Consider the following 13,430-nt stretch of genomic DNA (forward strand, 5'->3'; position numbering starts at 1 on the left):
AGAGTCTGATACTTGACTTTATTGAGCCACCCAGGAGCCCCTCTTCTTTGGCTTTATTTTCCCTCTTTTTTATTATTATTATTTTTTTAATATTTTTTGCTCTTTTTCAGACCTGCTAGGAGATGACGCAAGCACTTGCAATCACCTTAGGCCATGAGTGACTGAGAACAATGGAAGTCATTAGTTAAGATGGTAGAGCAGATTGATAAAAATCAGTGTTCCTCAGGATATTGTCTAGCCACCATACAATCCTTGCACTGCCTTCCTCTGTGTATTTAACATTAAAGAAGAAAAATGTATCAGGTTTAAACTGTTAAATCTTTTTTCTTTCTTTCTTTCCTTTTTTTTAAAAACATGAATAATGTGACACTTGTAAACTAATTGTGGTCTAGGATAAGAGGCCACCAAGGGTCATATGGTCCTCTCCTGTGACAGAAGAGGTAGTGACCCATGTGTAATGTAACAGCTTCACCAGCTATAATATGGAACAGTAATTTCAAAAAAGACCAAAAAGACCCAACCAATAATAATGGTATATATCTATATCTATATCTATATATATCTACTATATTCATATTACCAAAAAGTAGGTGCCAGTGATCCTATCAGCTAAAGAAAATAAGGAAAAAAACATGACCACTTGTATCATCATTGTTGAGGAACTCAAAACATCAAGGAGTTTTAGAACATTTGGGAAGCAACTTATATAGGTATTTATTTCCATATGATGCTAACAGAGACATTGAGGAGAATTTAGACTGTGAGATCAGAATTAAGGTTGATTAAAAAAAGGGGGGGGGCGCCTGGGTGGCCCAGTGGGTTAGGGCCTCTGCCTTCGGCTCAGGTCATGATCCCAGGGTCCTGGGATCAAACCCCACATCGGGCTCTCTGCTCCGCATGGACCCTGCTTCCTCCTCTCTCTCTCTGCCTTCCTCTCTGCCTAGTTGTGATTTCTCTCTGTCAAATAAATAAAATATTTAAAAAAAAAAAAAAGAATGACTTCTACATGAAGAGGCTATGCTTTGATAACTAACAGATGGTTATCCTGCCCCCAATGGAAGACAAGGTTTTCTCCAAGAGAGGGTCCTCCGTTCTAACCCCATACTTCTCAGACTCTATGATGTTATAATCTGGAATAAAAGAAACAACCAGCTACCATGATAAAGGCTCAAGTTTATTGTTTTCATAGTTCTTTTTGCCTCAGTGTTTCTATGACTACGTTTCTTCTTTTTTTTTTTTTTAACTGTTGTTGCATGTTACTTAACTGTTTGTAATCATACCATTTCTTGAAATGGAAGATGGAAAGTGTGATTACAAAAACAAACAAACAAACAAACAAAAAGAAAACAAAAACCAAAAAAACCCAAAACTTTAGCAAGAACAAAAAAACCCACATTCCCATTTTTGTTTTTGCAGGGAGAGGGAATGCCAACATTTCTTAAATCACAAGCTAAAGTCTTCTTACTAACTTTGCTCTAATTTTTTTTTATCCAGTATATTTTCAAGTGATAGCCAACTGAGCCCTATCCCTCAAGATGTAAATTTTTCCAAGCCATTTTATTCTGATCAGCTGTTGAATAAAACACATGGTAAATTTACAAGTGACATTTTATTTTCTAAAGCAATAGTAAAGTCTTACTAGTGAAACAGTGTATAATTTCAATTTGGTTAGATATCTATTGGATCACTAAAATATTATTTTTTTAGAGCATTTTATATACAGGGGCACCTGGGTAGAACAGTCAATTAAGGGTCCAACTCTTGATTTCAGCTCAGGTCACAATCTCAGAGTGGTGAGGCAAAGCTAACTACTTTTGGGTCAGAGTGATTCCAGGTACAAACAAAGTGCATTTTATGTCTTAGGAAATCCAATGCTTTTTTTTTTTTTTTTTTTAAATATTTTATTTATTTTTCAGAGAAAGAGAGGGAGAGAGAGCGAGCACAGGCAGACAGAATGGCAGGCAGAGGCAGAGGGAGAAGCAGACTCCCTGCCGAGCAAGGAGCCCAATGTGGGACTCGATCCCAAGACGCTGGGATCATGACCTGAGCCGAAGGCAGCTGCTTAACCTACTGAGCCACCCAGGCGTCCCTCCAATGCTCTTATTACTACTGAAATCATCATCCCAAAAATGAAGACAGATAATTACAGACTGATATTACAAATGTCTAGGGCAGAATGAATACATGGTAGCTTCAAATGCCAAATAAAAAAATCTCTGGACACATTTGTATGTGAAACATACATGCTGTTGTTTACACTTAGTGTAGAATATTTAAATTTTGAGACTTTAAATAATTTTTTTAACAGAATGTTCTTTCAGACTACCCTTCAGTTTTGAATATACCTGAGCATTCAGGGACCAAATGAATAATTCTTTACTGTAGTATAAATGTTTGGATTTTCCAAATGCCTTGCAATCTAATAGTGAAGTAATTTTTAATTAAAATATAATTATCCAGCAGTGCCTGACACACAGGAAGTCCTCAATAAATTTTGCTCAGGGGAGAATAAATAAATAAAAGAATAAAAGTATAAAAAAATAAAATATAATTAAAATTATATGCTCAGATCTAAAATGTTCACTTTAATTTTGGCAATTTTATACAACATTCAACAAACACCAAAATAAGATCCAGAACACTTCCATCCCCCTAGAAAGTTCCCTCATGCCCCTTTTAGTCAATTCCCCTAACATTCCCCTTTACAACCCAATTCCTCTCCAACACCACAGATTACTTTTGCTTGTATTTGGATGTCATATACATAAATGCATTTAGTATTTACAATTTTGCCTGTGAATTTTTCATTTGCATGAAGTTTTAAAAACATTTCTAAGTTATATCTCATTTCTAAGTTATATTCATTATTTTTTTATATCTGAATAGTTTTCAGTTGCATGGATATATTCCCACTTGGAATATCTTAGATGCTGATTACTATAAATAAGGCTGCTGTTACAAATTTATTCTTCTTGTACAAATTTATTTTGTGAATGTTTGTTTTCATTTTTCATGAACACTTAGATGTAAAATTGCTGGGTTATAGGGTAATTATATGTTTACCTTTTAAGAACCAGAGAGAGAGTTTCAAGTCCTCTGTAATCTCATGAAAATTTAGTGTGGCCTTTTTGATTTGAGCAATTTCAGTAAGTATTTAGTGGTATCTCCTGGTTTGAATTTGCACCCCATTCATGATTGATGATTTTGAGAACCTATATTTGGCATTCAAATATCTTTTATTTGGTGAAGTATCTTTTCAAGTCTTTTGTCTGTTAATGTATAAGATATGAGAATTTCTATATATTCTGGACTGAAGTAATTTCCCAGATATATTGTATGCAAATATACTTTTTTTAATATGTTGCTTGCCTATTCATTTTCTTAATGCTATCTTTTAAAGAATAAAACTTTTTAATTTTCTGAAGTCAAATGTACCAACTTTCTGTGTATTATTAATTCTTTTTGTATTCTGCCCAAGAAATATTTGCTTACTCCAAGATTATGAAAATATTGTTCCATGTTCATTATGTTTATGATCACCTCAGATTAATTTTTTTGTATGGAGTATGATGGGTTGAGATTTGTGTTTTTCTTATGGCTAGCCACTTTTTTCATCAATATTCACTAAAAAGGACTGTTTTTTTCCATTAAATTGACTTGAGTCCTTGTTGAAAATGACCACATATGTTTGCTTATATTTCTGGTTTCATTTTGCTTACTACTACATTTTCTCAATTACTATAGCTTTATAGAAACTCTTGAAATCAGATATTATAAATTCTCCAACTTTTTCCTCTTTTTCAGTATTGGTTTATTATTCTAAATCCTTTAAAGTTCAGTATAATTTTAGGATAATCTATTTCTTTAAAAATAACAAGTTAGAATTTTGATAGAGATTGAATTAATTCTTTATATTAATTTGAAAATTTTTAAAATTTCAAGTATTCTAATCTATGGGCATGATATATTTTTTCATTTTCTTTTTTTTTTTTTAAGATTGTATTTATTTATTTGGCAGAGAGAGATCACAAGTAGGCAGAGAGGTAGGCAGAGAGAAAGAGAGAGAGGAGGAAGCAGGTTCCCCGCTGAGCAGAGAGCCTGATGCGGGGCTCCATCCCAGGACCCTGAGATCATGACCCGAGCTGAAGGCAGGGGCTTAACCCACTGAGCCACCCAGGCACCCCTATTTTTTCATTTTCTTAAGCATTGTTCAATTTTTCTCAGTGTTTTACAGTTTCTCAGTGTTTTACAGTTTTCAGTATGAAGATATTACACAACTTTCACTAGTTTTATTCCTAGGTATTTGTTATTTTATTGTAAAAGTTTTCTTTTTTTTTCATTTCTGGTTATTCCTAATATAGAGAAATATAATTAAATATATTGAGTCCTTGTATCCTGTAGCCTTACCAAATTTACTTATTGCTTTCAGTAGTTTGTACATTCCTTTGGATTTCTTTTGGCACAATGAGAAACTTAAATTTTTCTTCCAATCCTGTATCCCAATCCACTTCCTCAGTTCTGGCTCAAAAAACATCACAGACACCAGATTTTTTTTTTTTTTTTTTTTCAGAAGTCACCCTTACGTATATAAGTGCCAGTAGTATCACAGTATACACCATATACAGTTCTACATTTTGGTAGACCCCCTGGGAGGATCAAATTTTAAGTAGTATCTGTAATTCATGTGAAACTATTTCAAATTTAAAAAAAATACAAGTTTTCAGATACTTACTTCTTTTCTCTATATTTATAATACCCTCCAAAAATAACACATTGTTCCAAAGCTGTATAATAATTTGAATTAATAGAAAACTTCATATTGTGAACATTCTATATTAATTACTGTAGAGTATTATATAATGTGGAATTATATATGTTCTGTTTTTCAATCAGTTTTTTTGGCCAGTGATTTTCAATCTTGGCTGTTCATTGGAATCAGCCATACAGTTTTCACAAAAATACCGATGTCTAGGTTACACCCTAGAGAGTCTGACTTTATTGATGTGGCATATTGACTGGGAAAAGGGATTTTTAAGTTTACTAGCTGATTTTCATGTGTAGCCAATTTGAGAACTGCTGTTTTAACTTGATCATACATTTCTCTATTAAAAGTACACTTATATTTATATTTGCATTAATCTCCTCAAGGGAGACTTTAAATACAGAACAAGGCTATACGGATTGTATAGCTTGCATTTGTAATTTGTATAAACAATGTCATGGATCAAAAAGTTAAATAATTTGGAAACATAAAATTTGAATAACCTTGCATAAGGCAATTAACCTTTCAATGTTACTGTTTTTGCATGCCCCCAATGGAAATCTTTGCAATGAACTATAACTTGTTTTTGTTAAGAAATAAATGCAGATCTCTTTCAAACACAAAATATGATACAAATATTTAATGTAGTAGGAAAAAATGTACAAATAGGATGCAGAAAAAAATTCAAAAATACTTCTTGTTTCAACACTTTGTATCCATGGGAAATTGCTTGGAGCTAATGTTGTAATACTAGGTCCTATAGTCTATTTGTATGCTCAGGTCTGATCTTTCTGACTTTCTTATATTCTAAAATTTTAAAATAATACTTAAAAATAATGCAAGTAACACAGAAATAAGAATAAATAAAGCCATGTTAAACAAACATGGAATAGTGGTCTCAGAGAATTTTTTTTTTAAAGATTTTATTTATTTATTTGACAGAGAGAGATCACAAGTAGGCGGAGAGGCAGGCAGAGAGAGAGAGGAGGAAGCAGGCTCCCAGCTGAGCAGAGAGCCTGATGTGGGACTTGATCCCAGGACCCTGAGATCATGACCTGAGCCAAAGGCCACGGCTTAACACACTGAGCCACCCAGGCGCCCCGAGAATTTTGTTTTAAATGCCAAAATATAACGACCATCTACAAAGTTCAGTACCAAACCCCAAACCCCATATTTTCAATGGTCATTATTTAAGTTTCCCATCATCCTAACACAATTCTTGATTGAGTGAAATGTGCCAAGAGCTATGTTAGAACATCTACAAATTTTAAGCCAGTTTTTAAATCTAAATTTAGGTATAACATAGGCAAAAAGGATATATCACCAAACACAGCACTGTGTGACAGAAGTTGGGATCTGAGTAATCATTAGCAGGCAGGTAGGCTGCAATGAAGAAAGGGAGGGAAGAAGGAAGGGACAGATAGGCTTTTTATATATGGACATATATAAAGATATCTATTATCTGTAGACAAATTTGACAAGTTTGAAAATTTTGAATTCTGTCTCGAGAATTTCCACAGAAATGTTAAAATTTTTTTGGAGTAAGATCTGGATATAAGCTTCTTCATTGCCATTTAATACCTTTTGTAATATTGGAGAAATTACTTAAACTCTTTGAGAGTTATTTTCTCATTTATTTAAATGCATTATAACAATACTTCTGAGGGATGTTATGAGAATTGAATATGATCATGTTTATGAAAATGCTTGCCAAGAGGTGGGTTGGATCCTCAATAGATGTTCATTATTTAATATTCTAATTATATCTAAATCACTTTTGCTTTCATAATCTTATTTGAGTTTGAATTTTATAAGATACATTTTAAAGAGTACCAACTAGTAACAAATAGCTTATCTTCTCCTTTAATTAGTTTATTTTACTAGTCTGAGTTGTTAAACTCACTGTAGATCTCGAATACCAGTGAGAATATGGAGTCGATCTAAGTATGTGAAACGAGAATGTGTCCTAAATTACACATTGACATTTATAATTTTATTATCATTATATTATTGAATTTATCCCATCTTTATGTTTCAGGCCCTTGCTACTCAGTATATTTCATAGACCTAAGGAGAATGTCATCACTGGAGAGCTTCTTAGAAATCCAGATCTACTCAATCACTGTCTTCATTTTAGCAAAATTCCCAAGTAATTTATATATATGTACATTGAAGTTTAAGATGCAGTGCTTTAGACAATATACAATTAGCTATTACTCTTACAGAAATTTAAGAATGAGTAATCTAACTTTAAATAAATTCTTGTTGTATGCATTCTGATTCTGGCTCCATTATGGACACAGATTATGTTGTAAAGACTACTAAAGCAAGAGTAAAAACACACAAATATATATATTGACTATGCCATTTAATGATAGTAAAGATTCATCAAGCTTCTAACCTCTAAGTCTGTCTTTTATCATCTGTAAAGTGAAAGGCAAGTTAATACCAGTCCTTGCACCCAGTGGGATTATTAAGGAGTTCAAGTGAGATGGCACTTTATTATTTTTCAAGGTGTGTACACATTAGATTTTATTATACTCTCTGAGTTTAGATCAGTTGATAGGTAGAGAGAAAGGTAAAATGACAGTCTCAGGTTCTGACTAATAACCATTTCTTTCTGCTGCCTTACAGAAGAAATAGAAGATGGCTTAGGGAGGAAGTGCTAAAGACAATGTTAGTTCTTAATAGTTTTGATTTTTTTTATTGATTTATGTTGACTTTATGTGGGTGGGCCAATCAGTTGCTTTGTAATTAGCTAGTTATGAAAGCAAGACTAGAAAACAACATAAAACAAGACATTACTATGAATTTTATTTAGCACTTGCCTTCGGCTTTTCTTAAAGATGCTTCTCAGTTAGTACCTGAATTAAGGTCTGAGGAAATGTCAGATACCCTGGAGTTGACATGGTGGTGAGGGTATTATGAGGGAAGTCTTCATGGAAGTCAACAACACAAACTCTGGCTCTTTCTCTTACAGATAAAAAGACTTGTGGGCCTCATGAATTCCAGTGTAGAAACAACAACTGTATTCCAGATCACTGGCGGTGTGATAGCCAAAATGACTGCAGTGATAATTCAGATGAAGAAAACTGTAGTAAGTAAATCTCGCTTGGGAACACGGTGAGCTTGACAGCATATTCAATAAGCAGGATAGCAATTTTTAGTTCAGTTAAGGTATGAATTTGAACCTATCTGTCCTGCAGCTCACATTTTTATACATATATTCACATTTGGGCAAGAATATCCAGACTAAATTGACCTGAATCTCAAATGGTAGAATTATTGAAATGCACATACTGGGAGTTATTTTCTTATAGTTATCAGAATTGGTATGAAAGTATCATGAGGTTTAATGCAACCCATTAGCATGCAATGAAGTGAGCCCTTGATGCAAGTTCATACAAAGGGCTGAATGATGTGGAGACAGAACAAAACATATCATTCTTTAGCGGATGGTATTCATTTCATTTCAGTCTCAAATCCTTTTACACTACAAATTTACCCATGAGCATCTTTCAGCGAAATATCATTTATTCTCTCTGGGGTGGTGAACACCATATGTATTCAGGATGCTTTTCTCTGAAAATAGAATAACACTATTATCATCATCTGCCTCCTGCATTTTTATGTAATAAATTTAAAAGACAATAATTGTCCAACAATTTTATTTTCTAAAAAGTATGTAAAATTGTGACAGCATCTTTATATTCTAGCATTAATTTCTGAATATATTTCCTACCAGCATTTTCTCACAGTGCTGTTTAAACAAAGAAAGCAATATAGTCATGTTTTAAAATAAGATAATAATCAAATTCCATTTATTAAATATTTATATTCTGCTTACTTCCAGAAAGGATTCAATGATAACTATAGTGTCTACTCTTACACATTGGACTAAGAGTATTCATTTCCCAAGACACAGGAGATGAAATAGATATTGTTATGTTAAAACATAAGAACATTTTCTATGAAAGCGTATAATTAGTAGAGTCACAGCCTTAATAAACCACTTGGATATTCAATTTGCAAATTACCAATTTTCTTAAAAATAACTTTGAAACTTAATCTGAGTGGTGTTTGAGCATCAGGTACATTAAGTATGAAATCTCTGGATCATTAGGATCCAGATCATTAGGATTATAGAATACTCTGATTTGGGGACCTTTTATTACTCCTTCATATATAGATATCTCAACTGATCTTACTCTTTAAAAAGGTAAAAAATATTGTAAAGAGGCGTGCCTGGGTGGCTCAGTCCTTAAGCATCTGCCTTCAGCTCAGGTCATGATCCCAGGGTCCTGGGATTGAGCCCTGCATCAGCTCCCTGCTCAGTGGGAGGCCTGCTTCTCCCCCTCCAACTCCCCCTGCTTGTGTTCCTTCTCTCGCTGTCTCTCTCTCTCAAATAAATAAAATCTTTAAATATATATATATATATATATATGTATTTTTATATGTATATGTATATCTCAAAGAGTCATTAGAGTGTGTTCTAGATTCTTTTTTTTTTTAAAGATTTTATTTATTTATTCGACAGACAGAGATCACAAGGAGGCAGAGAGGCAGGCAGAGAGAGAGGGGAAAGCAGGCTCCCCGCTGAGCAGAGAGCCCGATGTGGGGCTCGATCCAAGGATCCTGAGATCATGACCTGAGCCGAAGGCAGAGGCTTAAACCACTGAGCCACCCAGGCACCCCTCTAGATTCTTTTTTAAAGCAGGTTTTCAGATTCTATCCAGTGATTAAAATTAAAACCTAATGAGGTAAGAGTGGCAGGAATAGAAGATCAAATACAAAAATGAAGCAATTATATACACACTTTCTGTTTAATTCACTTCTGTTTCGGTGCTTAAATATGCAGAAAACTATTTAGCTTAATTTTGGATACCTTGAGTGTTACTTGTCAATAAGACACCTGAGAAGAAGTACCTTAAGATTGAAGGATGTTGAGAACAGAAGGGAAGTGAGACGTTCACGTTGGAAACTTATATCTTTGAAAATACTTTGTTCAAGGGGTGGTTGAAATTGTGTGGGAAGTTAGGTTATTGCTAAACTGGAGAAGAAGGGGAAGAAGAATGAAAGGTGGAGATAACCTGTTTCTGAGTCTGCTGGGGTTCCCTAGGTGGTTGAGAATGGTTTTTCTGGCAACTCCTAAAAGTTTTTTTTTTTAGGCAAGAACACAAGAAGGAACACACCTCTCACTCATCACTGGAAAAAGTTAGTGATAAATCACTGTAGCCATAGAACCCTTAAGAAAAAGCAAGAGAGTGGCTACAATACCAAGCATTGCAGTATAAAATACCCAATTATGTGTGACTCAATTTTAGTTTCCATTCATTCTGATCATGTGGCGTATGACAGCAACATTGATGAATTTACAGGGGACTAATGACAGTGAACAAAAAGGAAGCATGTTATAGTTGCGACATGGTAGGATAGAGGGCATACACAGGACCAGTATCAGAGGACTGGTTACATGGTAAACGTGTAAAAGTGTGTAAGAGGAAGGACTGAGGGATCTAGATAACTGGGTGGTGTTTGAAGATAGCGTATGAATAGACCCAAAGAAATGATAATGTTCAAACATCAAAAATACTAGGAGTTCTACATGGACAGAAGCTCGGTCAATGAAGAAAGAGAAAATAATACATAATAGCTTTATAAAACACCCAGAAGTTGGTTATATGGAAGTCAGCTTTAGAAAAGATACTGCTCCCATGAAAAATGCTATCAAGATATTTGCAATTTCTCATTATCTATTGAAACTATTATAATTTCATGTATATAATTATAATAAAATTATTATTATATATACATATAAATTACTATTTACATATTGTGATCAGAACTCTCTATATAACACATCACATATATAAATTTAATTTTAATATGTATATAGATGATAACAGTATGCCAAAAAAGATAACAGTGTACTGTTACACATTTTCTAAATATCATTAGTCAATTGTGTGCATTTTGGTGGTTATTGTTGGAAAATATTAAGTAGAGAAGTATAGCAGAGATAATAAATTAGCCTTAGGGTTAAAAACAACAACAGCATCTTTTTTTAAAATTTGACCATATTCTGTCAACCAACCACTCCCCTGCATTCCATTATACCACTCTTTTCTTTTTTGCATGTATCTTAGTTCCTATTTAAATATCTGGAATTAGTGTATGGAGCAGGGCTATTTCTCAGGGTCCAGCACAGGGCCTGACACATTTATAATATTAGCAATGTATTTTTAAAATCACTTTTGGACTTACTTGTTTATGAATCTGATATAATGAGTTTATTCTTTAAATTGTGTTGGAAATACTCCAAGCATAGATATGGGAAGATTCTGAATCATAGTGGAGCAATTAACTACAATGATGTTTTAAATCCATTATGCTTTCTACTTTTTTATATTTATATGGGATAATTAATCCATTGTCATTTTTTTTATCATCTGCTGATGATTTCCCTTGTGTTCAGCAGGGACACTGTGCTCCAACAATGATTTAGGCTCTTAAAAACAAGAAATTTTTTTTTATTATTAAAGTTATTTTGTCATCTGTATCAAAGGTTTGGAAATATCTGACGAATCTATCATCTATACTATCTTTATCAGCAACAAATACAATATATATGGCATGTATGCCCTCTAAATAATTGATGTGCAAAATGAATTATTTTACATCTTTGCATTATTAAGAAGTAACTAACAATCCAATAGATTTAAAAGCACCAAATAACTTGATCAACCAGATTAAGGTTTTTGTAGAGAGACAAGCTGTGTCTGCCTTATTTGAATTTCTAGTACTTTCACACTGAATTTATATCAGAAGATTATTTGTATAGCATGTCAGTTATACTAATTGTATTCTAAAAATTCTCCTCAGATGCTTACACCCACATTCATATAACTTTTGAACTTATCACCAAGGGTTTATGATAATATACTCAGCAGAGAAATTGAAGTCTGGAAGCCTTTCTGCTCTGCCAATAACTCTGTGGTTTTGAAAGTCACTTTTATTTTCTAAACTTAGTTTCTTCAATTTTGTGCAAGATGGCTTCCAAAGCTCTTTTCAGTTCTGAGCCTGTATGTTTTTGCCTCCTTTAGTATTGAGGGAAGTGACTTTTCCATACAATGTCCCTATTTTTTATTCTTACTATAGAATCCAGAACGACCTTCCAAAAGATGTCCTGAAAAGGCTTTTTTTTTTTTTTGTTAATTTGGCATGTTTAGATAAGATTTATGGAAACCTGGTCAATTATTCATGCATGAGGTTCCCTATCTACTTTAGATCTGGGGACATAGGTAATATCAGAGAAAGTTAATGTGAGAAACACACTTTGGAAATACTGGGGAAATTTTCACACTCAAGTTTTCTTTCCAAATGGGTTATCTTCCAGATAAAATCATTTTTTAAATTTTGTTTTTAACAAGAAAAATGCTCACTATCATTCCAAGATCTAAAATTGGTCTTATATTTTATCCAAAAAAGATCAAAGGTAAGAAACAATAAGAGAATATAATCCCTCACTACCTTCTTTCATAACTAAATTACCTTTTCCTCAAGAGAGAGTTTCCTTTTGAGACACCCAGTGGCAAAAGATTCTGAGGCATATAGATGAGAGTTAAAAACAGACTAGCTATAGCTATCCCATTCCTTGATGACACTTATGCATAAATAATTCATGATTATTATTCAGAAGTGGTTTTGCTAGCATTCTTAAAAGCATGCTACAAACTTACAGAATTTCATATGCACTGAAAAAACTTTTTCCTACATATCACTCAGTTCGTCTGAATAGAGTAATTAATGATGTTAACAAAGTCTCTATAGAACACCGTTCTGTGGAATTATTGGTCAAATGCTTTGAAATACTTTATAACATAACTTGTTATCATCTTAAATCAACAACCTTCAACCCTTCCTATAGCAAAGTGTGTCAAAGTTTATGAAGTCATTGTTGTTTGGCATATGATGAACACACTTCTGTTTAAGATAAAGTCAAGTTAAAATAGTAAAGGAAAAAAAATCCCATCCGAATACTTCCAACTCCATGAAATTTGATATTTCTACTGCTGTTACTTGTAAACATTTAAATACAATGTATTTAAAAAATACTCTCTAATTCTAATTCTTTAATGAAAATCATTTTGATTGTTATTTACCACTATTAAATAGATTAAGCACTTCTTTATTAATTAATTTATTAATTTCACTATAATTTCTTTTCCCTAAGAAGAAAACTGCATGTCTGCAAACAGGAGGGTGAAATGGCTTCAGTATGGAGGAATGATAAGAGAATTTTTTTTTTAATTTTTATTTTTAAATGAACTAGACATTGCTAGCCATGTACCTTCAACAAGTAACTTGCTCTCAGGGCTTTATTGTTAATCTCTGTAATATGTGAACACCTTATTTCCTCAGTAGTATGGGGGGCAATGATATGGCCTAGTAGTAAATAGTACAGGCCCTAATATCAGATTGTGTAGGTTCAAGTTCAATACTAGCTCTTCTGCCTGCAGGGTGATTGGGAGAAAGTTCTTTATCCTCTCTGTGCCTCAGTTTACTCATTGACAAAAGGGTTCTATACCTCATACAGTTGTTAGGATTAATTGTTGAGTTAATTCCTGTGCTTAGCATTAACGTCACTTAGTACTTCACAACGAATAAG

At 33.2% G+C, this 13,430-nt stretch overlaps 1 protein-coding gene across 1 annotated transcript in view; it reads left to right on the forward strand.

Annotated features, from left to right (window-relative positions):
* LRP1B (LDL receptor related protein 1B) overlaps positions 1–13,430 on the forward strand; it is a 1,985,448-nt gene that overhangs the window by 1,818,888 nt on the left and 153,130 nt on the right. Inside the window, exon 67 of the mRNA XM_044242553.1 lies at positions 7,743–7,859. Within this exon, the coding sequence (XP_044098488.1) occupies positions 7,743–7,859 (117 nt within the window). The remainder of the gene's footprint in view (positions 1–7,742; positions 7,860–13,430) is intronic.

The sequence above is a fragment of the Neovison vison genome, chromosome 3, assembly GCF_020171115.1.
Source record: "Neovison vison isolate M4711 chromosome 3, ASM_NN_V1, whole genome shotgun sequence".
NCBI lineage: Eukaryota > Metazoa > Chordata > Mammalia > Carnivora > Mustelidae > Neogale > Neogale vison.